General features: G+C 36.2%; 1 protein-coding gene across 1 annotated transcript; it reads right to left on the reverse strand.

Annotated features, from left to right (window-relative positions):
• Nucleotides 1-367: 367 nt before the first annotated feature.
• On the reverse strand, nucleotides 368-25,453 carry Cdc42 (Cell division cycle 42). Its single transcript, XM_071594840.1, has 7 exons — nucleotides 25,346-25,453; nucleotides 16,793-17,047; nucleotides 12,888-12,960; nucleotides 10,789-10,898; nucleotides 6,614-6,811; nucleotides 4,417-4,577; nucleotides 368-738 (listed from the first exon to the last, which is right to left on the reverse strand). Exons 2-6 carry the CDS (start codon nucleotides 16,895-16,897, stop codon nucleotides 4,488-4,490), a joined length of 576 nt encoding a protein of 191 aa, XP_071450941.1. The 5' UTR covers nucleotides 16,898-17,047; nucleotides 25,346-25,453; the 3' UTR covers nucleotides 368-738; nucleotides 4,417-4,487.
• Nucleotides 25,454-26,883: the final 1,430 nt, after the last annotated feature.

Here is a 26,883-nt window from a genome sequence, read left to right on the forward strand (position 1 = left end):
TTTCACGTACATTTATTTTTCTATCTCACACACTAAACACACACACAATCAACCTCTTCACAGCTTAAACACCCACACACACACACGCAAACACACACGTACACAAATACGCTTCCCATTTACTATATCCACAACCATGCTCAACTGACATCCACTCACAAAAACATTCACTCTATGCATGTAGAAAAAGATGCCGTCTTGCGAACAGCATTAAAAAAAATTATGGCCTCGTTTTCTTTCCTTCAAACTGTTACCCAGCCTGCGATGGCATAAAATTTATAAAAGCTCCTCTCCTTATACCTCTCTCTCTCTCTCTCCCCCCCCCTCTGCGTCCCCCTCCCTCCCTCCTTCCACCCCCCCTCCCCAACACCACGTTTCCACTTCATTTTTTGTATTTCTGATATCAATGTCTCTTTGCAACCTCTCTCGACTCGAAAAATGGAAATCCACACCTGACAAAATGCATCAATTCTGTCCTCTCTCATGCACAAAAAAAAACCAATATCGGGAAGAAAAAGTTCACTTTACAAAAATAAAATAGGTAAAAGGTTTCATGAGACAATGGGCAGAAATGTTGAAATACAAAATTACAGTTCTATTTGTGTAAATGTGTGTTGTGTGAAAGTGTGTGTGTGTGTGTATGTATATCCCACTTTTATTTCTTCAAGAGCCCTTCCTGAGTTCCATCAGCAATGCATTTGGCGGTGGCCTAAGCAGAACTGTTCTTATCTTCATTTTCTGCAAAAAAAAAAGAAGAGAGAAATGATGAAGTGGAAAATCTATCAGATACAGCTTCACAAATCCAAATGATGAGTTATACCAAAAAAATACTACATATATTGGTAGTACATAACGAATAAGGCAATTTGTTGCAGACAGTAGTTATCCGAAACTATGCATTGGTGATTCAGTAGATGTGTGCGCGTGTGTTTTAACATATGAATCAATACATTGCACCTACATTTCACGGCCCAGTGTCCCACCATCTGAGACAGCACACACACAATTTAAGGAAACACCTGCTTTTCCTGCCTTTTTCAAACAGGCTCAATTATTTCAGCCAGATAGCAGTTATGTCATGGCTTTGAAAATAATTTAGATTAAAATACAAAACATCCACACAATCCACCACCCTTTCTAATCTGCCTAGAGACAGATAAATACTCTAGATTTGGTGCTTAATATTAGCCGGACTTATCTTTTCATTCCTGATAAAGCAAATACTGGGTGCGCTGATAGGAACATAGACATGTAACTATGTGGACATCTCATCAAAATTATGCCTTTTGGAAAATAAATTCATCCACCTTCAAGAGTAGAAATTATCTTTCCATATAATATTGAGATTGGCAACAAAAGCTTAACCATGCACTTTGATATACAGGGTTCGTCCGGAAAATAAGTGTACTGACTCCTGGGCTGGGCGCGCCGCTCCAGGCGAGCCCAGCACCGCTCTGACGGGCTGCGATTGGAGGGGGGTATGTTGGCAAGCGACGCTGAAAAAGGCAGTCGGCTCAGAGCTGTGGTGTAGTGAGGAGCTCTGTTAACGCGAACCTCCACGCTCGACCCACGTCACGGAACGAGATGCCGAAGTTTTTGGAGCAGCGTTATTCCATCAAATTTGCGGTAAAGCTTGGGAAATCGTCTACCAAAACTGTCGGTATGATTAACCAGGCTTACGGGGAGTCAGCCATGTCCAGAAACATGATCTTTCGGTGGCACAAGATATTCGTGGAGGGCAGAGAAGAGGTCGACGACGAGTCTTCGAGAGGTTCCCGATGATGCCTTCGCGGGAGCGTTCCAGGAATGGGACCGCCGCTGGAACAAGTGTATCGACTCACAAGGGTCCTATTTTGAGGAATATTAGCTTAAGATATGTAAAAGTGCAATAAATTTTTTTTCCTGAGCTCAGTACACTTATTTTCCGGACGAACCCTGTAGATCTCTCTAATCTCTCACCATCACCAGCCAACAGAAGGTAGGATTCATTAAGAACAGTCAACTTCTGATATAATGATTATAGCCTATAATGAGAATCTCAGTATATTGAGCAATACCTAAGGTACAGTTTTATTGACCTCTGATTTACTTGTGAATTACAAATGCCATAGGGAGGTCTGCTTATGGCAACTTCAGTGGTTGTACGATATTAAGATTCATTCAAAACCAGTACAAACATGAATACCGTAAATTACATCTCTATTTTTTGACCAAGCACAGATTTTGTTTCCACTGTCTAAGGCACTCTATTGATAATTTCTGGGGATGTGTGCATCTGCAGTCCATTTGTATACCATGGGGCTTACTTTCAGTTGGGCTGTAGCACCATCACCACTGGCGCACAGATTCACATTAGATTTAAGGACTTTACCAAATTTGCCCTTTCCCATTGATTTGGTCAACGAAGACCATTACCTCGTTAAGTGTATAAAGTACCAGCATATAAATTAACCCTCCAATTACGGTCAAAGCAGAGTAAATTAGTAAGTGATTAAATGTTCTGACATCTGACTAACTTGCTTAAGAGAAAAAGCATAGATAGATTGGGTTGCACACTTACGAAACCCGATCCAAAGAGGATATTTTTAAAATAACAATCATTTGTTTTACACAAAGGAGATAAAATAGGAAAATTCCACAATCAGTTTCCAGGCAAAATAGATACAGGAGCTCAACGTTGCCGAGTGGTGGTAACATAAGATTTTTGCAATGCCAAGGGAAACAATATCAATTACCTTCAGTAGTCCTAAAGACCAGAAACATATTTCCACATAATTAGAATAGCAAAAGCAGAATTATAGCTTTTATCTTCATGTTTGTAACTTTAATGTTTAGTCATCAGCATTTAGCAGATAGTGGCATTTAAGTTTGCAACCATACTGCCGTATTGATGAAAATGTTAAGTACCGTACTGAATAAGCAACGGAAAAATGAAATTATTATCAATCATTTCCAGGAGAATACTCTTATGATATAGCATGCACACACAGCATACACTATAATATTCTGAAAGTTCTTAGGAAAAGCTGATGAGGGATTATTGAATCACCATCACTGAAACTCACTGTGGCAACAATTTTGGTTGGATGCCGTGGTCCCATCATATTAAGAGTCTGTACCAAAGTTTTGCTCTGTGTCGTAATAGATACTAGAAATGCGACAATGTCACAATAAGTCGTGTGATTTCGGTGTTTCTATTAACTATTAAATGGAGATATTTCATCGAATAATGAGGAAAAGTGTCATTTGAGAACATATCGAGCAATGGGCAGGACCTGAGCAGCATTAACATCACTAGCCTACGTATCAATTCAGACCATACAGTTTCAGCATCTACACAATTAATTTGAATAAGATTAAAAGTTAACCACAAATTTTTTTATTGCTGCATTAGCAATTTTAAAATTGGTTTTTTGGACCAATAATCCAATGTGTGGCAATAAGATATTTTGTAAAATTATGTCAACATGGAAATTGCTCAATTTTACATAATAAATATGATTTTAATTCTTTCAGGTGTTTTGCAGTAGAAAATTCCACTCAATAAATAAGATGGGCAGTCTTGGAAATAAGATTGAAAGATTGACATGCTAACATTTGCCCCACACTACTGATATTTCAAAAGCGAATTTACACAATAAGTCTAAAATTTTAGTCTTGGAATTATCCATTCAAGCCATTATACATAGACTATAGTCAAAGACAATATGTTTTTGGCATAAATTATGTCGTGCATTTATGGAGATCAAAAACTGAAAATCTAGAATTTCACAGCAGTAAAATCATAAACCACAAATATGATCTGAAATTGAGTTCAGATTTGGCAAAATAATTTTTTTACAGTCAAATTCTTCCATTTTTGTGCACAGCATTTGGTAAATCCACTAAATCTACAGTTAAGGCATATCCTGCAGTTTCTTTCAAACGACTAGAATTATGACATTTCACAGTACATTAATATTTCAGTTATTATTTGGTAATTTCACTTATTAAAAGGAATATTAATTGATGTTAAAATGAAATACTACCCATCCAATTTCATTCAACAGCTGTAGTCTTGTATTAAAGCGAGTGAAAAAAATTCCGGCCACAAAAACAAATCTGTAATGTTTCATACACTTGAGGTTACTTCCCTGGCATACAACTGCTCTCGTCTAATTTTAATCATCCATTAATGAGCAGCACAGTGGGCAAATCATTACCAAAGCCTAATTGTAAGGAACCAATACATATAATTAGAAGACAAAACTCTTAACACACAAAACGTGGTGAAAATATGGTAAAAATAGGTGCGCCATCTCAGTTAAGCAATGAGATTTTACGTAATTTGATTGCCCTTGGCCCCATATGGAGAGCTGTCCAAAACATTATTGGGTTCATAAATGTGAGTTGTCTTGGTGACCTTTAAACACTTACTGCAAGTGAGAGAGCAGGGACTGCTTCAGGAAATTACAGGTGTGTGTGTTTTGACTCAACTCCACTAGACCTTACAGCAGGATGCACTTTCTCCTTTTAACAGGTTCAGGTGGTTCCAATGCTGCTAATATTGCTTCGTCGAAAACATTCTTCAGTCCTTTCTGCATTGAGAGAGAGGGGGGAGACAGTTTTTTAATGAATGCCTTAAAAGGAACACTTTAAAGATCAGTTTCATATAATTTTCTCGCGCAACGACAATCTAAACCAGGGATCACATATGCTTATGATCAATCCTAAAACAGTCTGTCTTTTGCCCCATTCCTTCCAGACAACATACAAATCTGAAACATAACTGCCAGGCTGCGGACTGAGGCCCTAAAATCTTAAACCCTTTAATAGGTACACATTCTAAAAATGACTCCCCAGTTCGGATTTTTTTATCTGCCAATAGATATAGTTGATATTTGGTGGAATATAATGCTATTGACTTCCGAGTGAAAATGTTTTTAGAACAACAAGCTAAACTACTTACACAATTTTGTTAACAACATTATGCTATTTTCATGCAATGAAATTGAGAAACATATGTTCTTTGCCAATAAGGCTACTTCATTATTGATACCATTGATCATAGTTTTTTAAGCATTATTTACACTGTTCCATGTTTCACCGAGGACTGCATTTGAGTGTGGTACACACGGAAGCACAGAGCAGAACAGAGTAGAACTCTCTGCAGCAGCACATTGTTTCCCTCCTCTGCTCATGAGAAAAAAATCACTAAAAATCTTTCATCTAAAGCTTCAACATGTCATTAACCATCACACAATGTAGGTTGTCTCTTAGTCATTTTATGGCCAACTTAGACTAAGGACAGAAAGTTATGAACTCCACACAAAACTAAAGTTCTATGAAAGAATAAAAAAATTCACTACTACTGAGTAATAGCTACACACCGATTGAAATTTTTATGAAAAAGTCAAAATATCACTAAAGGGAGGCATTCAAAACTCAAACCACACACTGATAGCAAGTGCTATGACAGCAGCAAAGAAGGCAGTCGAGCACTTTAATGGTAAGATACACCAAAATCACAAAATAACAAGGTGGGAATACTTAATAATGGGTTACACATGTCTACCCTCAACATGGAAGAAACGTAACTCAAAATAGCAACAAAACATGAGAAACACTGCCTGTTATTAAGTCCACTCAAAAAGTAAGAGCGGAAATCAAAGAATTTTCAAATGTTCAAAGTACAAAAGTAACAATTAGCACAAAAAGAACTGGGAATGAACACCAAAAAATATAAACACATTCATCCACCAAGAATAAACACCAAAACTAAATCTACTTCCCTTAGAACAGAGTTAAGGAAAAGAAGAATTATAATATAAGCTTCCTTTGCCTTCAGAAGACCACAGAACTTTTACTGCAGTAAAGAATTTCTAAGTCTAAACTACAATGGCCTGCAAGTTTAAAAAAAACACTAGATGGCAGAACCACGAAGGACACACATCCAAAGGAACTGAATCTTTAGAAGAATTCCCAGAGGAGGGAAAAATCATTTCATAAAATGTGTCTATGGATGCCCCCCCCCTCGTCTCCAGGGCACACCTAATGAGGTCTTCCCCATTGAAGGGATTAAAGACTTAATATTATGGGTAGTAGGAGGAGATGTGCTACCCAGTTTGATACTAGCCACCTGGGCCTTTATTAAACATAGAAGATAACTGATGAGATGTCTACCAGCATGCTCATTTCAATTTTTATAATGACTTAGATGAGGTCACAGGTTCAAAGCATGGGACTGAGACAGACTGCACAATTTTCCGCTTTTATTATTTTAATGCAAAGTTCATTTGTTAAGGCAACGATCAAGAATTTTTAGAAAGAAGGGAAACCATTAGTAAGGCAAATGACTTCATATATCGTGGTATTTTTGTAATTTTGGAAAAATAACTAAAATGAATCAAATTAAATCCCGATCAAATCAATTTAAATTTTACTCAAAACCTTTTAACGAATAATTTTACCACTAAACAAATTACACCATCAATTTATTACATTCCTTTACGCCATTGCTAGCAAAATAAGGTCTCAGCAAACAGTATCACCTGTGAGTACACAGAACGTAGAGGGGAAACTGTTATCGGAGTTCCACCATTGAACCAGAGCACTGCCAATGAGTCACGCTCACCTGTGTAAGAGCTGAGCACTCCACATACTTCACAGCCTTCAACTCTTTGGCCAGCTTCTCTCCCTGCTCAAACGTGATTGGCTTCTGTTTATTTTTTGCTAACTTCTCAACTGTGGCTGCATCCTCGCGAAGGTCTATCTGGGTGCCCACTAGGAGGAACGGTGTTTTCTGGCAGTGATGTGTTATTTCTGGTACCCACTGCAATATAACAATCTCAGTGACGGTAAATAGTGACGACAAATGGATAACAATAAGATAAGAAATGAAGACAGAACATGGCAGAATGCAGTCATTTCCCACACAAGATGCATCCTTGTGGATATTTTAACACTAAAGTGAATTACATTCTAGGAAGTACTTTTCCAAGTGGAGGATGAATCTTCACAAAATCTCGGATGAGAATAGCTTACCATACCACCTCAACAATTTAATAAAGTTATACTCGTACTTTGAAATAATTTGAAACTGCAATATCCTTCTTTTTACATACTTGTTTGAAATACCTCAGCTTCCTTAGCATTTTTAATTTCACAAAATAAAAAGCCAATAGTATTTAATGTTTTAATGTAAACTTTTGAACTATCCTTCTTTCCCATTATCATTTCCTCCCCTTATTCTGAGAATTTCCCATTCTCCTTTAAGGCTAGCATATATGTATATAGTTTTACTATTCACGCATACTAAGCAGTCATTAACTATCCACACAGCATTATATTTATTGATATAATATGAAGAATACGAATTTGTATCAGTGATCCTTTGTTAATTGACAGAAAGAAGAGTACTAGGTTTGTTCCAAAAAAACTTTTCATTTGGCACAACTAGTTTCAACGCATTGGTATCATCCTCGGGTACATTGTATTTCCACACAGTCAAGCCTTACACCATCGTGTGTGTGTGTGCATCCTTTGTTAATATCTGTCCAATGCCACTCATTTGTTATCTCCAGGCTACGCATTTAGTTAAATTTTCTGAGGAAAATATTTTCTGCCTTTAACTCTAAGACAGTTCCATGTCCTAGCAAAACTATTAATTCCACCCTTATAAAAATGATTGAAAAATGGAAAAAATTGCACTTGTGCATTGAGAACTAAATTTTAATAAAAAAAGAATTAATCACAAGGAATGTTTCAGGAGAGTCTCCATTGAAATGACAACCATATTTTCAGCAAATCATGGCTATCCGTATTTTCCAATTATTTCGGCTTTGTCAAGCATCCATTAAACATTGATTATCAATAATTTACTGTTGGTTATGTTTCATAGTAAAAAAAACATCAGCAACTGAGGGCAGCGGAACCATTAGGACTATTGAAATACAACTCTAGAATGAATGTCACTCGACAATTAAGTACAATCAATAATACCTTGATAACCTCACATCACCATACTTGCCCAAAACTAGCCGTGAGTAAGCCTTACAAGGAAGGACTAAGCCACACTTAATTCAATACTAATAGTGAATCATTCAACGCTCAGGACAATGGAGTCAGTCTGTCTAAAAATATGTGCTTTATGCATACCTCTATGAATCATGTGCCGTGGAACACTCAATGGCCAAATTACAGGGCCTTTAATAAAAAGGCATTCTACGCACCATCATATGATGTACAACAGAGCAGTGCACTTCTTTCCCGCCCAAAATGCAGCCTTGGACATCACTTTTCAGTGAAAAGGATCAATAATTTTTCCTGGCCAGAAGACAAATCAAACACTAGCCCCACAGCTCCCCAGAACTTCTTCTCCGCCCCTTAATAATCCCAGAAGATTGAATTCCAGATTTGCTTGGCTCTGTTAGCTCCACACTCCATGGGCCACAGACCATTCTCAAGCAAAACTCTGTATTTGCATTGCCGGAATTTACATTTTACCACAATGTACCACATTTTTTATTACGTCCCGAACAAATTCCTATTTCTCCATTGCATGTGGAACCTCACATTTATAAGATTTCATTTTCAGTTTTCCCGCTACTTGAATAACTTAACTGGATTTAAATTATTCAAATTTTAAAACCGTTATTCAGATACATCAGTCTTATAAAAAAACTTTTTTAATGAATTTCATACAAATATACCTTAAGAAGATGAAAGAGAGAGCAGTTATGTTGACGATTTGAATATGGCAGGGCAGTACAGAGTACCTAGTGACGGAAATGTGAACTCTCAATTGCCAGGAAACAATTCTTTCTATGGCATGAATACATTGTACAACTAGAAGTAAGCCATGGAATTTATGAATAACACAGGGAGACTATTCATATCATACATAATTTAAAATAATGAGGAATGAAAATGACTTTCAACCAAACATGATGAAGCATGAAAAATGCCAGAACTGGTGACTGACAACTGGAATCTGTTGCACTGCCTCTATGCCACCGAAATAACAGTTTTGGGCTCATGCATAACATTAAAAAGTACAGAAACTTCCTTCTCTGCATCAAAACTATACAGAATAAAAACTAATTATATTTTCTTCATACAATTTTGAAGTTGGACAACTATTTGCACCAGTCAAGCGACGAGGTAGCTCAGATTCTCATGCATTATGTGTTCCTCAACAACTCAGTAACTTAAGAATTATCCTTCTTGACAATTGAGAAATGAGGCAAAAAAGAAAATTTTCAATGGTGAAAATTCTCCTTTACCCACATGGTACACTTTTTTTCCTGGGGTCACAAGAAAAGTGCAGATAAGGGGTTTAAGTCAGACAGTCAGTCATGACGTGTCGGTCGGAACATAAGTCTGTTCCTAGTAAGACCATCCCATTCATCTTGGTTCCCCTGTATTTCCAAGGAGAACAATGTTTTTAATCAAATCTATGCTCGCATGCCTGCCAATACCCAACCTGAGAATAAAATGCTAAAAGAAACAAAAAATTTGCTAGAAAAAGGCAAGCAAACACATTGGTCCTACATTCTAAAAGTTGTAATTCCTAGTCACAAGTAAAAAAAGATGCAAGAAAAACTAAAAAAATCCGTAATTCCTTATTTGGTGAATCTGATAATGCCAACAAAACAGGACACACAGTTCAATATAATTCATCTTTTTCATCATCCACAAATATTTTTAAGAAGCCTTGGCTTTGAATTGGGCATTTTATGTTGTTTTCACACACTGGCCGTAGTATAAAGAGTACTAAGCATTTTGGTAATGCAATGCACACCCTTTCTATCACACAAATATAACTTAAGGTTTAATGAAATAACTTTTTCCAAACTACCCAAATCACCAATTTAAATGCTATAACGGCCATCACCACAACAAAACTTTCACTGAGCATATTCTCAATTGATATTCTATGAATACTTCATCCGATGGTAACGGCTTCCATGAACATTAATGCTCCCATGGTGGATGAATGCCCACCTATGATCCCAGAGTGCTCTGACCGCGAGAGAGAGGAGAGCAAAGAGAAGCCAAAAACAGCAACCCCAACCCCCATATTTATTTACCCCCCCTTCCCCATCATTCACTCCACCCTCCCCTAGACAAGCCCTCAATTCAATACTCCTTGAAACACTCCTGCATCGATGCACTCAAGTGTTTTACAGAACCCTTGCTGATCCAATGCCAATCCAAGTCCCTTTCAATTAATCCTGACGTGGCAATCCACTTCAACTCCTAAAAAGGTTAGTGTAAATTATCTTCTTCTCTTGTATAAGACAAGATCACCACAAATTTTCCATTTTCCATGCCTAGTGGATGACCAACCCCGCTACCTGTACACATCATAAGCAGCCCTCAGCCCAATGCAACATTTCATAAGGCCAAGTTCTAACCCCAAGCCAGCGGCCACTGGAAGGAGTGTCTTTCCCTCTTCCCTCTTCCCACCTCATTGCCAGACCACTGGGTACTCTGTAATGGCATTTTGACTGTAGAAAGAACTTTACAATAAAAAAACCAACACTGACCTATCCCCTATTCCCACTCAAGGATAATGTTTTACCAATCCACACAACATCCATTTCACAAGTATTCCTTATGCATGCATACATGCCATTAACCTGCCATTTATTATGCACATATTAAATAGTATTGAATGGAGAAGAAACCCTTGCTTGGTGATGGGAACCATAAATGAACAGAAATCAAATCAGCGTTAACATTTACATTATGTATAAAATATTCCATACTCGCAATATTTGTTACAACAATAGATTCAAAGCTCACCTTTTCTTTGACGTTCTCAAATGACGATGGGGAGACAACTGAAAAACATACTAAAAACACATCTGTCTGTGGATAGCTTAGGGGCCTTAGTCTGTCGTAATCTTCCTGGCCTGCAAAGACAGAAACATGGAAGTCAAATCACTGCTGCAAGCTAACACAGTATTAAGATAATCATGGCCCTAAAATACAAGCTCCAGTGAAACAAATTAGAATTAAAAACATTCAACAAAGGCTAAAACTATTGGAATCTTTAAGGTCTTCAGCTTATTAGGTTTTAGTAATGCTTATAGATTTACGTAATGTGTGGTTGCATGTCTCTCATCTTCATACTTCCATCGATACTGGATTATATTAATTTGGCATGAAAATGATGCTTAAAATTTAACTTCAGATAAATATGAAATATTGCACTGTCTTGAGTGAATTCAAATTCCCTTCACAAACAAATTGATGACTGTTGGTGCATTTATTGACAAATTATTGTCTCACTTTTTAACCGTGCATATCGATGCCAGGGGTAGAGCATTGGACTACTGACAAGAGGGAGAGCCTGGGTTCGATTCCCAGTCAAGCCTCTCTGGGCACCCTACAGCTCCACCCAAGCTGTGTTTTTCGGGCACCAGATCTTCCTGGGAAACCATAACTAACACAGAAAAAGGAACTGGCCCCCCAACCTTAATGTGGGAATTTCACATGCGGTCGAGCTTACTACTGGGTGAACTCTGCCATCACCCACCAAACCGACCTTTGGGTTGATTACTGTGCCTATGGTTTTTTATCTTGGCAAGCAACAAAACTACTGTGAATGTGTGAACTATGTCGCCACAGTGATACTTTCCACTCCTGTTATTACCTTAAATCATTTATTTAGAACAATACGTCATTTGACAAAACCTCATAAGAGGAACATATTAAGATAAATGTACTCCCTGTCTAAAAGACAGAAACAACAACTTGTTGGTAACATGATTGTCGGCTCATAGATCTTCCGAGAAATATGTACCCATCCGATAAATAGATATGCTTTGGGGTGTTCACATTACAGTGGAATTTTGACATAATGAAGCTCATAGTCCCTTAAAAAAATTGCACAATATGTAGTTCCTGTTAATACTGATAGTGATTTTAATATAGTCACTCATTAGCTAATTTCTACTAACTTTCCAGGATAGCACAACCATCATGGTTGATATTTTTACTCATAGTAAAAACGATATCACAGAGAGAATGATTAATATTTACCATTTATTTTACAGGATTGTCGGCCATTAATATGCACAAAAATCTTTGCAGTCAACCTTCATGACTAGACCAGTTAGAAACCAAGACTATGGCACATCATTACTATGGCTTAAGGGCATGCATCAAGTGTTCGCGTCTTGGGGATCAGTTGAGAATGTAATATATCAAATTCCCTTGAATAATAATTAAAATTGACTTGAATTAAAACCTAAAATTTGTTAAAACTTAAAAATTTTTACTTATTTCTTTAAAATCCATATTTCACTTGGGAATACATGTGTAACGATAACTTACAGGATGGTCTATATTGTCAAGTAATATTTGTAATCATATTTATGGTGCAAAATCACCCAGCATGTATTTACATTTTTTCATGCAATGATAATAAAGAAGGCATGGAATACATTTTTGCATAAAAGTTAACTTTAAAGCTAATGAATGCACACAAATCAGAAATACGTCCGCAACATGTAAATCACTCGGATCCCATTCACTGCGAGATATTTCCAGCAAAACCACTATCTGGCAGCAAGCTTAAGAGACACTCCTCAGCAAATTAGACCAAAATGATCAAAAACATCAAAATAAAACATTTGTTTGTCTCGTTTCAAACCTAATTCAAAAGTAAAGAATGCAAACATAAATCTAACTGGATTTGGACGACCCTAGCAATTCTCTGCATCCACACATTTCAGCTGCCCATTACCTAGCGAGTGTTTCAACAAGCAAGTGAAGGTGGAACATTCTCATATCTCCTTTACATCAATTACAAGGCAATCTAATGGCTAATGGCTGTTATGCCAATAATTAAAATAAATCAATTAATTAAATTCTTCCAGAACTGTTGCTGCACTTACCTGCTGTGTCAAAAAGCCCAAGGGTGTATGGCTCACCACCTATCATCACAGTAACCGCATAGTTGTCAAAAACCTAAAATAAGATACAAGCCAGTGTGAGCACCAAGTTACTTCAGCCAAAGTAGTTCCTGCTAACTGCATAATGCACTAGAAAAATATCATTAAAATTGTGACTTCAAACACCAAAGCACTTCCCTGATGATGCTTTACACGGTTAAAAACAAACCCAATACTTCATCAAAGATCCACAGCTGAAACACAGATAAGAAAGCAAGCAAAAATTCAAGGATAGCGTGAGAGTTGCGAAGTCATCTAAGTGATCCTCGAGGGGTGACTACTATATAGCTATCACAAAAGAATCATATACAGCACTCATATCCAATGACAGTAATTAAATTCAACACCAAAGGAAGTGCACACCATAATACCAAAATTTATACATCAGGCCATGTCATTACCATTGCCACAGACATCAAGGAAATGGAATGACATCTTGTCAAAAGTAAATGGGTTTCACTTTTCCTCACCCATTAACCTTAAAAAATATTAACCACTGATTCACAGGACTCAATGATAAACTTCAACCAGTTCTTAAGTATTGTACAATGCACAAAGTAAATTGATGATGGCAGGAAGTAACCATCTTTCCCTCTAATTACTTAACTTCAGCATTGGTATCATTCCCAGATGCCTATGGAATTCTGGCATTAACACATTGTCCATGCCAGTCCATTAGTTTGAAAAATATGTCCAACAGGCAGCATAAATAATCTCAACTCTTTGATGAGTAATTGAAAGGGTGTCTTTTTTTGAATAGTACAAAAAATCCACCAAAATCTTCTCAATAAATATTGGGCCGATAATTTCCCCATAAAAGGGCATTTCTCAATTCTCTGAGGAATAAATTAATTCCAGAAACCTATAGGATATGCACTAAGCATTGAGAACATTCATTTCGTAATCATTAATTCAGGTTTCAAAGATTAACCTGCTTTCTGCATGGCATATTATTTTTATTTAACTCAAATAAATTATAATTCAATTTTTGGTCACGGTGTAAACATTTTAAGCGGTTTTTAAAAATTAAAAATAATCTAAACATGGTAATAATACATATGCTTCATTTATTTTAATAGCTTCACAAGGCTGAATTCACTGCGGAAAAGGTTATGCTAAAATAAGGGATTGATCATGAAAAACAATTAAAACTGAGGCCACAGGAGTATTTTCCTTCTGAATGTGAAGTTCAATGCACTCTGGTCACGTGTAATATGTGGTAGCAAATTATAAAGCCACATTTGAAATCTAAACGGAACGAAAGTACTCTCAGTCACATACAAATCATTAGGCAACAGAAAAATAGCTGTTGTGGGAGGTGCTGTTGGTGGATCTATAGTATACCATTGATATGCCCAAAATTCACTATTCAGAGATTAAAACGTATCATGGTGACTCAAAATTTAAGAAGGGACTGAATTGACTAGGTGGTTGAGTTTTTCAGATGCAAAATTTGGGAAAAATAATGCTCCATAGAAATGGTGGGAGAAGTGTGCCAAAATATTAGCATGCAGAATTAAATGCATTCTAAAGCAAATTTTATATAAATACGGCTCATTTAAAAAGAAAATAACATTTTTCTTCAGAATTAAGACATTTATTGCATGTCAAGAATTGATATTAATATGTCCTTTAATCCAAAGAAGGAATTATCACTACTTTTCATGCATTAGCATTTACTGATATCAGGTCAAAGAGTTAAAAGTAATTAGTACCCATGCTTTGTACACACGGCCAAATTCAAATATTGGGCATTCAAAAGGTCAATGCACCTTGCATCATAGTATTACCACACCCACCACATTTAAAAATTGAGCATTCAAAGTAGCAACAATATTCTTTGCAAAATGGATTTTTTAAGCCTTACTACTTATTCAAATGAATCCTAAGCAAAATATTTATGACTAAAAAAGGAAAATCTTCAAAAATTACAATGCCACAAGGAGTGGGCTACCATCTGTGAAGGATATGGGACTTCACGCACACTAATGGGTGATTTGAGATTTGCTATAATTGATTTTTTATTAAAATACTAATTTACATATTTCAGTGAAATACATTGAATTACACAATAAACAATGAGTTTGATTCCACATGCAGCCAAGGTGGTACTTGCATGTGTTACCATAGACAGCAATGAGGTCACCAATAGAAAGGAAGACAATACAACTAGGATATTTGTTTAATAGATTTTAAGAAGTCATTTGATAAGAGTGAATAGGGTAAGAGTAATGAAAATATTGCCAAAAATAGGAGTAGATTGGAGGGATAGGAGACTCATCCACAACCATGACATGTGTCAGACTGCCCAGGTGAGAGTGGTGGATGGAGAGTCAGGATGGGTGATAAGTGTTATGAAGAGGAGTAAGGCAGGGGGTGTCCATTATCACCTGTGCCTTCCAATGTATATGCGGAGGAAATGAGACGTGGAATGAACTGGATATAGATGTGAAAGCCCAAAATAATGCCCAACTAGAGACCAGAATTTTCAATCAGTCATAAAATTAAATTATTCACAGAAATGCTAAGAAATAATACCATAGAATACAGCATGGACTTGTTAAAGATTAATTACTTCAATTGCGCTGGGTGTAAATTAACCCACTACTTGAATTGAGTTGATTATTTCACAGGACTAAGTAAATAATGGAATTCATATACACACAGAATGCAATGAAAGGTTATCAAATCGTTAACATAACATCAGAATAATGATGTATTTACTCAACCAGCTATATGTGCATTTTTTCAATGTTAAAAGAAAAGTGAATTATAATTATTTTCCAATAAGCTACACAGAATGGGCAGTAATAAGTAATTAAGTCATAAATTACATACCTCTAAGTTATGCCACCAATATAATAATTGCATACTTCCTAATTTCAAACCTGATTTGCACATTCACGTGCTTAGTATAATTTGCTATTTTTATTTTACATGCTACAACAATGGTGGTATTCCAAGATATTTACAAGTCATACTTGTGTTCTCATTTATCCATGTTTATCATATCTTACTACTCCAACAATGTACCATAGCCTAAACAAACTGAAACACCAGGCAATAAGTTCCATTTAAATATGGACGAAAGACTCCTAAGTGTATTTCCAGAGAAATGATTAAACATTTTAAGTCGACAACTGGATAAATACTTCATCTGCCTGGGAAGTAGTTTAACTTGGGAGGGTAGAAGTTGGACTGACACCAAGGGAAGAAAAGCTAAATCTAAAAAGGCATTCATGAAGCAGAGGCAACTACTATGCTCAATGAACCTGAGGTTGGAAACAAGGAAGCAATTCCCCCATTCGTTTGCATGGTGAAAGACAATCTATGGATCAGAGACATGGAACATCAGAAGAGTGGACCAGCAAAGAATTTAACATGGTGCTGAAGAAGAATACTGAAATGAAATGAACTAAGTGAAGAAAGAGAAAGTATGAAGAAAGGGCAGAAGAGGAAAGGACCATATTGAGAACTCCACGTTAAAGAAGAACTAGGTGGATTGAGCACAACTTGGGGCAAAATGGATTATTTGGAAACCAATACGTAATGCAGTACACCTATCTTAGGATTAATATTGGGATCATGTGATGAAGATGTCAGGAATAATAGTCATTTGATGATTTTTTAAGAAAAGTATTCACTCTATTACCTTTTAAAGAAAAATACCCTATGCCCTTGGAGTCATTTAAATAAAATGATTCTGAGATGTTTTTAGAGAATTAATAAATGGGAGAATGCTTTTGTATGTCTAAAACTGCAATCAAACTTCCTCCCATAAATGTGAAATAAACTGAAATCGATCAATTCCCAAGGAACTTGTGGATGTAAGAGGATGTATCACTTACTGTGGGCACATACTCCGAAGGGAACTTGTTCGTGGTGTATGAGATAAGGAGGCAGGTCTTTCCCACAGCACCATCGCCCACCACCACACACTTGATCGTCTGCATCTCTTCTTCTGCTCCCTGTCCCCCTCACACTTGAAACAAGCTTTGTGGATGTTGCCTGTGGGTGATCGACAACCTAGCACAGTAAACCCCCTCAGGATCTCACTTCAGGCTCCCTGAAGCACGGAAAATCCAAAAGGGATAGCCTGAAAGCTGGACAGAAACAGCAAAACATTAAAATTCAAAAATATCAATAAACAAAGATAAACCACAATCACAGTTTGCTTAAAGCAGTAAATAAGAAAGATATTATGTGCACTAGCATGGATATGGAATTGTATTCAACAGGAAAATCCTACTGATTACAGTTAAATGGTTCTGCATGGTCCATAACATAATAATATATCAATTGCAAACTTTTAAAGCACTTCCATACAACTAAACTTCTTTTCTGATTTTCACCATTTCCTACTTAAACTTCACCTACTATCTGCACCTCAAAAAATCTCGCTTCAATTCCAGTCTTCAGCTCTTACTCAACTTTCTCCTTCACCACATTCTCAGGGGTTAAAACAGGTTTTTTTTTGGCAAAAAGTGACTAATTGACACTTTATATAGAAAAAAAGTGACAATACAGTAACATTTTCATTTCAAAAATTGATAAAGTGAGTGTAATAACTTCAAACAAGATTGATTCCTAAGTGCATTATCTTTCCGAGTACCTTCAAATAACACAAGGTATGAAGTACTCGTTGAGATTAGACATCATGCATAAAAATTACACTAACTACTTGCCCATTACCTGATTGTTACAGATGCCAACATTTGTGATTCTATCAACCTATTGTCTACCTCACCAGGATCCCTTAAAATCTCATTAAAATTACCCAAAGAATTTTATAATCCTAATTACTGCTGTGTGGATATCTGTACATGACACTAAGTTGTTCTTAATGGCCATTGGATAAATTTTCTAAACTAATGCCACAAGGCCTATTTAATGACCACTACTAACATTTATCATTTTGTACAACCATCTGGCCGGTAACAAATACTATATTTCTTATGCTCTGTTAAATTCTTACTTTAAAAAAAACTTGAAACAAAAAAAAGAATACAACATCCAAGTTTTAGTTAGACAATCACTGTCTTTCTCTTCTTGATCAATATATTTTGGAGAGGGAAGTCCTGTTTCTGGTTTTCTCCAAACATTTCCATCCGAGCTTCTTTGAGCATTTAATATGCAATACCCACTTCAATAAAAAAAATCTTCAAAATCAGTGGCCAGATACTGAGTGGGAATAGCAAGGCCGGGATTGAGGTGTAATAAAAAGAAATAACAATTGTATCCTCATACTTGCATTCACAATTAAAAACAATATGTTTCTACACTTCAAAAAAGTGGTGGAATAAAGAGAAAAATTGACAGGGAGCATAGATGGTCCATTTCACTGATGCGCATTGAAAAAGTGATTTTTCACGACCTGCATTCTTCTGCATCCCACCTCACCTCTTTAAGTATCTCATCTCCATATAGTTTTCCACATCCTCCATAATTTCCCTCAAAATCTTCCCATATTCTCTCCATACATCCAACAGTTCTCTCATTTGTTAAGGAAGCATATTGTTTGTTGAGAGTACATTAACAACTACTTTAAATTGACTCCCTCTGGGGGAAAAGACTTTCAGTTGTGTCAAAGTGCTCACTCCGTGTCAGAACAGCAATTATTCAATATGTGGCAACAATAGTCACCATCTGACAACACGGACAAAGTTTCTATCGTAGTCATTGGAGTGATATACTATACTACAATGTATTATATCAAGGCTGAGATAAATCTTTCCATTTGGAACACCAATCATTTATTCCTTCTTTGTACATTTGTATGAGCACATTCAATAACAACAAAGAACCATTCATAATTGAGGAAAATCAAAGATATTATGATTTCCCACAATTCTTTCACATAGAATCATCTAATCATACAATAACTTATGACCTGATGAATATGGCTGAAATATCTTTAGATCTACATTCACTTCATTATTTACCCGATTTGTTTGCAACTTTGTACCCAGGTATTCAAATTGGATTTTAAATTTTGCAAGTATGGTCAAAAGCAATTACTTCTGGTAGGAGCTACAGGTACACACTAGATTGGAAAGCCATCAATAAATCATATGAGGGTTTAATAATTGTTTTCCTTGAATTGCATCCCAAAATTTTCAAATTTGCACTAAACAATGGCCTCAATTTTCTTACAGTAAAAGGTGTGATTGAGCTAAACAGAAGTGATAATTATGACTCTGTAGATGGCTATTCCTTAGGCCTGCAACGTCATCCAGGAGTGTCATTGGAAGAATTTTCAAGTAGCAATCATCCATTCCATAAATGTATGTGCTGGGAAAATCATGCTGGCATTGCCGGCCTTGGTGGCAGCGGGGTTACATCCTCATCTGCCAATCCAAAGGTCGCTGGTTCAATTCCCACCAGAGTGGGTTTTCCTCCACGGAGGACTAGGGTGTTTCCAATCGTCTCCATTGTTTTCACTGTTAATAGTCCGATGTAAAGGCCAAAAAGTGCTGTTTTCGGACAAAGTCTAAATTAATATATGTAATAAGACCTACAGCACACAATTTTCTTTCTTCAAGACTTAATGTCCCACTGCTGTTTATTTTTTCAAACAGGTTGTCATAGACTTAATCAGTTTCATGTTCCTTTTCTGCCAAAGAAGAGTGCATCACTAGAAGAACATGCTTGATTTCTCCATTTGGTGAGAGGAAGATTTTGGTTTGAAGCAGCACTTCTTCACAGCCTCATGTGGAAAAAGTTCAGACAATGAGATTTTTAAATGACCGATTTGCAAGGGAGAGCCTTCGACATTAATTCCAACAAGCAAATCGAGTATTGTAGAAAGGCAAGAGTCCACATCAGTCCTCCATGCATCTTAACATTTGGTACAAGGATAAGGGAATTTATCTTAAATAACTCAAGGCTACTTTCCCAGACTGCTTTAGACACATAGAACTTGCACTCCTTCATACCAATGAAAAATAATTACAGTCTCTCTATGCCATGTTCATTCTCAGCATCTTCGAAGACTGCACACATGACAAGACAATGGAACTGGACTGCAATGATATTGCTAATTCCCTGACATTAGTATACCAGAGGATGGACTGGCAGCGTGTTCTCCTTCATTTGAAGACATTGAGACTTTCCTCAACACTCTCCCCCATATTTCAATCCTCAATAGTTCCCAGCATTCTTTATGAATACCAGATTTAACACGCCACGGGTAGAACCGTTCACATTCATAGAAATAATTAACATTTTTTCAAAGTTAACCTTTGTTCAAGCATGCACAATTGTTGACGGACAAATATGTTGCTGAGAAAGAATTTCTTGAAATAAAATACAGAATAGTGTCATAAGAGTGTTCTTTCTTTGTTCCTCAGCATGAGTGAAGGCAGAGCAAGTGAATCAATTACAGTCAAGGAAAAGGGCTACCATTAGCAGCCAGGAGGCAGAATACCCTAGTGTTGAGATCTTATGATTATTTACCTTATGAACAATTGATAAACAACTTTTTTAACAAAAATGAAAAGTTTCCTAAAGTTAACATCGGAATTACAAGTTTTGAAAAGAGTAGCGGTGATAAATTAGAAAAATAAGAAGAAAGCATCCGCATAGGTGAGCAAAGTGCAAAGTTTTAAGAGTGTTTCAACTCTGAAAGAGAACAGGATTGAGCAGTAACTTAAGAACCTTAAAAATTGGAGATAAAACAAAGAATATCAAATTATTGTGGTAATTTACAATTTCGCCAACCTATATTCAATGAAATCTTATCGTTTTTTTATAACTCAAGACATTCAGGGATTTCCAGCTTTTCTAGGACATATTTTCAGTGCTTTTAACCCCTTATTTTTCTCTGGGGCAAGGAAAACTACCATTTGATATTTCAATGTGGTCTCTCTTAATCCAGAGTGAAAGAGGAAGCAGCAATGACGGAGAAGAAAAACAGAAATACCTAGGGGTCAATAAGAAGTACATCTCGAAATGAAAGTTGAGGAACCTACCTGCACTCAATGTCAAATAATGATTTATTCCGGTTATCCCGCAATTCCCAGACTTTTGCAGAAGAGCAAAATTAATCAAGCGTTATTTCCAGGTCGGTGAATATTAAAATGGGTTATTTTTCTAAATTCATGCCATTATTTCTATTTAACTTTATATGCAGTAATATATTTAAATCAATATGTTTACTGTTTTAATCAGTAGAACAGTGAAATTTGTGTTAATCCGAACTCCAAATTATTTACACCTTAATATTCTTAAGATGAATGTCAATAAAAAGTTTTTCATATCTATCAGGCAACTTTTACAGGAAATAAAAAATTACGTTCAATATTAATAACTAGATTTCTTAAGCATTTAGCCTGCTCCTAAATATTATAGCCCATAACTTTGATAACATAATGTTAACATTCATAACATACATGATTAAGTAGTTTGCTTGAGTTCATGAGCTTCTCTGAGAATTATTATCATTAATATAATTGATTGGCTAAAGTTTATTGAAAAAATCACAACCAGAGGAGCTATTAAAATAAAACAACAGGAATCCTTTTAAAATACTAACATGTTTCCAATGTCATTTAGACATATGTACATTGGGGTATTCAGTCATGTCCAATGTGACCAATGGAACGGGTGCTAAAAAAGTGACTCAATCTGGCTGTTATTTATTTGATATTTTAAATTTCATATTCTTAAATTTAAGAAAAGTTTCATATTTAAAATTTTATAATCAGGTTCAAGTTTGCACATGCCATAATTTCAGGATGTTATATCCTCATTTGACAATTCTAACTAAATAGGCTCAAGTAATGCTTTCTATTTGGAGATTTCCATGAAAATAATCTCACCCTCATTGGTTGGAAGTTTGCTAAAGGCTAACAATGAGAACATTAACGATAATGTGATCTGTCACAACTAGCAATTTGTAACATTTAAGCGATGTTATTGCTTCTTCATTTTCAAAATGAGGCCATTGGGAAAAAATGTTTCTGAATCCTCTACATAATTAGCACACCGATATAATAAAATTACGTTTTGGCCTGAAATATTGGCCCAAGTCTAAAAGGAATATAGAACGAAGAATTTTCCTTTGGATCAAATTTATCACAAATGAGTTCCGCTCCGTCGAAAGAGTAAAATTATCTTTTTTTATAAATGTATGGCGACTGAGGCATACTATCCGATATGCGAATAAAATAGCATACGCCAATTACAGTGTAAGAGGAATAACGGCTGAAGGGACTGCGGCATGCCACAGTGCCATCAGCTTACTGCCACTGTGGTACGATCCTCAACTAAAATTAAATAATTGATAACCTCCGGAAACCGTTAGCTTAAATGCGTGCCGTTGATTAGGCTGGCCACCTCGAAATTACACGGCACGGACAAATACTCCCCACAACTGGGCGTGGCTTTACTATTGAGAGGTAAATCGAAGACAGTACGATAACGATCGTGTTAAGCTATTCCTACAACTTGAAAACTGAATAATATACTAAAATTTCATAAATATACGTAAAAAAATAAAGAATCCATGGCCATTCAAAGCGTTGTACCGCGACACTGACTGAAGGACTGTTTTATACGTAAAATAAATGGCATTGTTAGCAATTAAAAGAGAATAAAATTAAAGGCACGCATTGAAAACTTTGGCACACACCCCACTTATCGCTCTCATCGTTATTTAGACCTCGGGCAAAATGAAACGTGGGTCTTGCAGAACACGATACATAAAAAGTGGACAAAATAAGTTACCTATTCCAGTTCGTTTGGTTCACTTTGGTTCTGTTGACCGTTGGTCATGTTCTAGGCAATTGATTGGATATTTCTAGAAAGAAATCCTAATTATGACATTATATTACTCGTAACACAGCATACGCACATTATGATCGAGGCTTCAAGAACCTCAAGTTAGTCTAATGAAAGCCAATTAGCAGGAAATAAATGCAGGTGCCTCTTAAAAAGGGCGAAATACAGGGAAAAAATTAAATAAAAAATAGATTTTCAAGCAAACAACACATTTTTCAAATTTAAAGAAATAAATGACGTCATTCCATCCAAGAATTTAGGGGATACTAAAACTATATAAAACATTAGATTTTGATGAGGGGACACAGATTGACAACCTACAAAAAATCAAACCGGCGAAAACTGCCGCAAACCCATTGACCACAGGCAGATTACATGAGATGGGTTACAACGTATGCATAACAAGCAATGTGTTCTTTGAAGATGAAAACAATGAAATCTTCGAAACCTTAGACAAAAATTCCACACAACCTTAAAACCCGATACTCCCACAGTTGTTAGGATTCCGGTTGCTAGGACACCGTTTACTCACAATGGGAGTGAACGTTCCATACTTGCATGCCTCACAAATCCTTAGTACACAGAGACGACTTCGAAGCTTTAGATCATTCGGGTCGGTGGCATAGTTTAACGGCTTCGGTGTTAGCAAACAAACTCAAACACAATGATTCATTTGTGTTTACCGCACGTTAAGTAAGCTTAGACATATTAAACACAGCGCATAAATTAGAGGGACATGCTACACAATAATGATTCCGATTGATCAAATTTTAAGTCACGTTAAGAAAAACTGTCATAATACAGGGTAATTAATTTAAAACGTCGCTATTGAAACTAATACCTTCATCCTACCTATACGCACAGCAGTTATTCGGTTCCCGAGGGAATTATACGATTTGATGTTTAACAAGTAATCGCATCCACGATAATACTTCCGAGGTTTCATCGAAAACCCGAGTGGTAGAAATAACGAAATTAAAAATCCTTTTGGAACTTGAGAAAAATGCAACTACACCTTAACATTAATATTCATTTTGGCCATTCTGCGTCCTAGTCGAAATAATTCACATATATGTATACGGATAACCGGCCAATTGTGTATTACTTTTCTGCTCGAAACTACCTCCGTAAAAACCATCGTAATCAATTTAACGACTCGCCTGCGAAAACATAAAACAGCAAGACAATGAAGGAGGAATCAAAATAAAAACAAGCCTTTCTAGTGACAACGGTCGATTGGCATGAATAAACGCAATGGGACCTACGAGGGGGCTTAGGGGGACGACAAAACAACACCTTGGTGAAAAATCAATGCTTCATCCCGAATCTTGAAAAATTAGTTTATGTGGACTACTTACGTTACGCACTTCTCGGCACACTATTGTCTCTAGCAAACTAAATTGAAGTGCAACATGACCAAATGAATGCGGAATTGCAATATTCGAAGGATATACTTAAGCAGAACTATTCCATGAGTTTTTCAAATGAATAATTTGCTAAGTTTTCTACGAGCGTCAACGGCAATCATAATTTTGGCTTCCTGAAACAATTCTGCCCACCTGACAACCGTACCCTGCATAAGAATACAACAACCCTTAACTGAATGTTTGTTGCACGTTGGCTCATCATATACGATAAATTAAGTAATTTGAACCAGATACGGTTATAATTGCTCCCAATGAAAGTCCTTTACCTATCTATGTATGATTCTTCTCAGTGAATTGTCGCATATCCAGCAGTGGTAAGAGCAACCGGAAACAGGTGAATCAAATCAAAATTACACGCTATGTAATTATTATCCTTTGCTACACAAAAGAACCGCCAAGTGCAAACACAAATATGATATGCAAATGCATAACTACGACTGAAAGAAATTTATCAACTAGCAGGAAATTTGCACAATGAAGCCAATTACGACGATAGACCCAAGATGCAACATCAAACAACTACCCATTTTAAATGCGAGGGTATAAACCTCAAAATTAAGAAAATTATTTAGAAATATTACAGCTTAAAACAATTTCCCTTAATTTAAAAACCAATAATTACGGTAGGGAACAGAAAAATTCATGTCGGACGTCATTACATCCAGTCAACTCTCTACACAATTTAGACTTGTTTGAGCTTTGACACAATGATTGCCACAATACTTCGTCTAAAATATACGCATCATCATGCCTTAAATACCAAATTTCAGTCTTAACTGTTATTAAATATCCGTTGCGACACTGTAATTCGGCTTCAATAATAACATGAAACACTCACTTCGGACAACAGCAGTAACTCTGACCCCCCGACGTGATATAACTATTTCGACACTTACGTCAATGAATGAATATAGTACTATATAACTTCAACCGATAAATAATTGGCCCTTGCCCCAACTACGAAAGCAACTCTAATAAAAATAACTAACGAAACTAATGGGTGTGGAGGCCATTTTGATTGCTGTTGATCACGACTTCTTCCGGAAACCCGCATAAAGGCAAATCACTCGCAATACTTTACCTACGGTAACTCTTTCACAGAAAAACTACTTAACGGTTTCAGGAGCCCAACAGTACTTTCCGGGATTACACTACAACACTACTATATTACAATAATACCAAACAATTACTCACAGCGTAAAGGGCGTCAACTCCTGAATCTTGACTCAACTTCGCTCAACTGTCTCGCTCTGGTGGCAGAAATATAACTATGACTTCCAGCGAGTTGAAGCGTAAATCCCGATCACGATGTGTGCTTGAGAGCTTGAATCGTGCAAGGTTTAATTAAATTATGGTATATTCATTAATAATTTTACCTGTAAACATCCAATCAATCTAATTTCAAGTATTTACGAGGTAACCTGAACGATCGCACTAGGACGATGAATCATACTTATCGGCATATTAGTGTTTTAATAATTTCCTATCTTCACGTTTTCTGACTGCGTAGGTGGTGAAATAAATATTCAAATGTAGCATTAAGTTGTTATCTCGTTTTTGGAAGAGCATTGAGAAAAGCATCGCAATGTGCAACACCTCTGGATCTCTCTATTATAGATAAGATTATTAGGAAAATGTAATGAAAGTATTTTAATGACTAATATCGTAACGAAATGCCAACATTTAATCAAAATATATTTCTTGTAGGGGTTGTTGCGAACTTAGGAGAGGGAATCGTTTATTTATACAGAATCAAATTTCAAAGTTTATTTTATTTCGTTGAGCGGGGTTTACTGAAGTCACATTGTAATTCACCTGCTATTACTTCGAGTGAGCCGTCCGTAGTCTCAACGCCCGTCACTGTGATTACTTAAAGGGTTTTATTTGCAACCGTAACCTTCGTATGTATGAAAATTATCTCTTTCATACAATCCAAAAGATATATTAGCCCATCAATTAGCAGACGAAATGGTATACCGGAACTTCTCAAGAAATAGGTATATATATTTTTATTATTTTTGACAACGTAGACCAAATTAATATGTGTACTATTGTTGATTAATATAGTAGATGCGGCGAAGAAGGGATTAAAATGGTTTGACATCTTGGACGAAAATATATAGACTATCATTCATTTTCAGATGAAAGAACTTAATCAGGTTAGTGAACTATCATCCTGCAGCATCATTTCTCTCTTTTATAGTTCATCATATGAATTTTACCTATAATAATTTCTCTGGAGAAAATCGGTCGTGTTATTTAAGCTTCTCTACTGACATGACGGTCCTCTGATGCCTGAATCAATGAAGAAAGCAACGCAACGATGGTTTATGAAGGATTATTACACACGTTTTGGCCTTATGATTCGTTTATCTATGCATCGCAAACTTCGTGTCAATGTGAGATAACGACGAGAAAAGTAACGCTCAACCTGTCATCAATGCTGACAGCAAACATGACTGATTTTGTTTTATCTAAGGGAGAGACAGGATTTCGAACACATCTTCTGATAGATGTCGAATAAACAAGTTTGGTGAATTTCAGACAATTTTCAAAGTTTATTTTATTGACAAAAAAGTCACAAATATTTTACAAAGATAAATCAATAAATATTAAATAAATTAAACAATAGAGAGTAAAATGAACACACATAAGGATCCAAAAACAAATATATCACGCCGAACACTAAAAAAAAGACAGTATTAAATACACAAGGGCCACATAGATATGGT

The sequence above is a fragment of the Hetaerina americana genome, unplaced genomic scaffold, assembly GCF_022747635.1.
Source record: "Hetaerina americana unplaced genomic scaffold, ioHetAmer1.1.p SCAF_7, whole genome shotgun sequence".
Taxonomy (NCBI): Eukaryota; Metazoa; Arthropoda; class Insecta; order Odonata; family Calopterygidae; genus Hetaerina; species Hetaerina americana.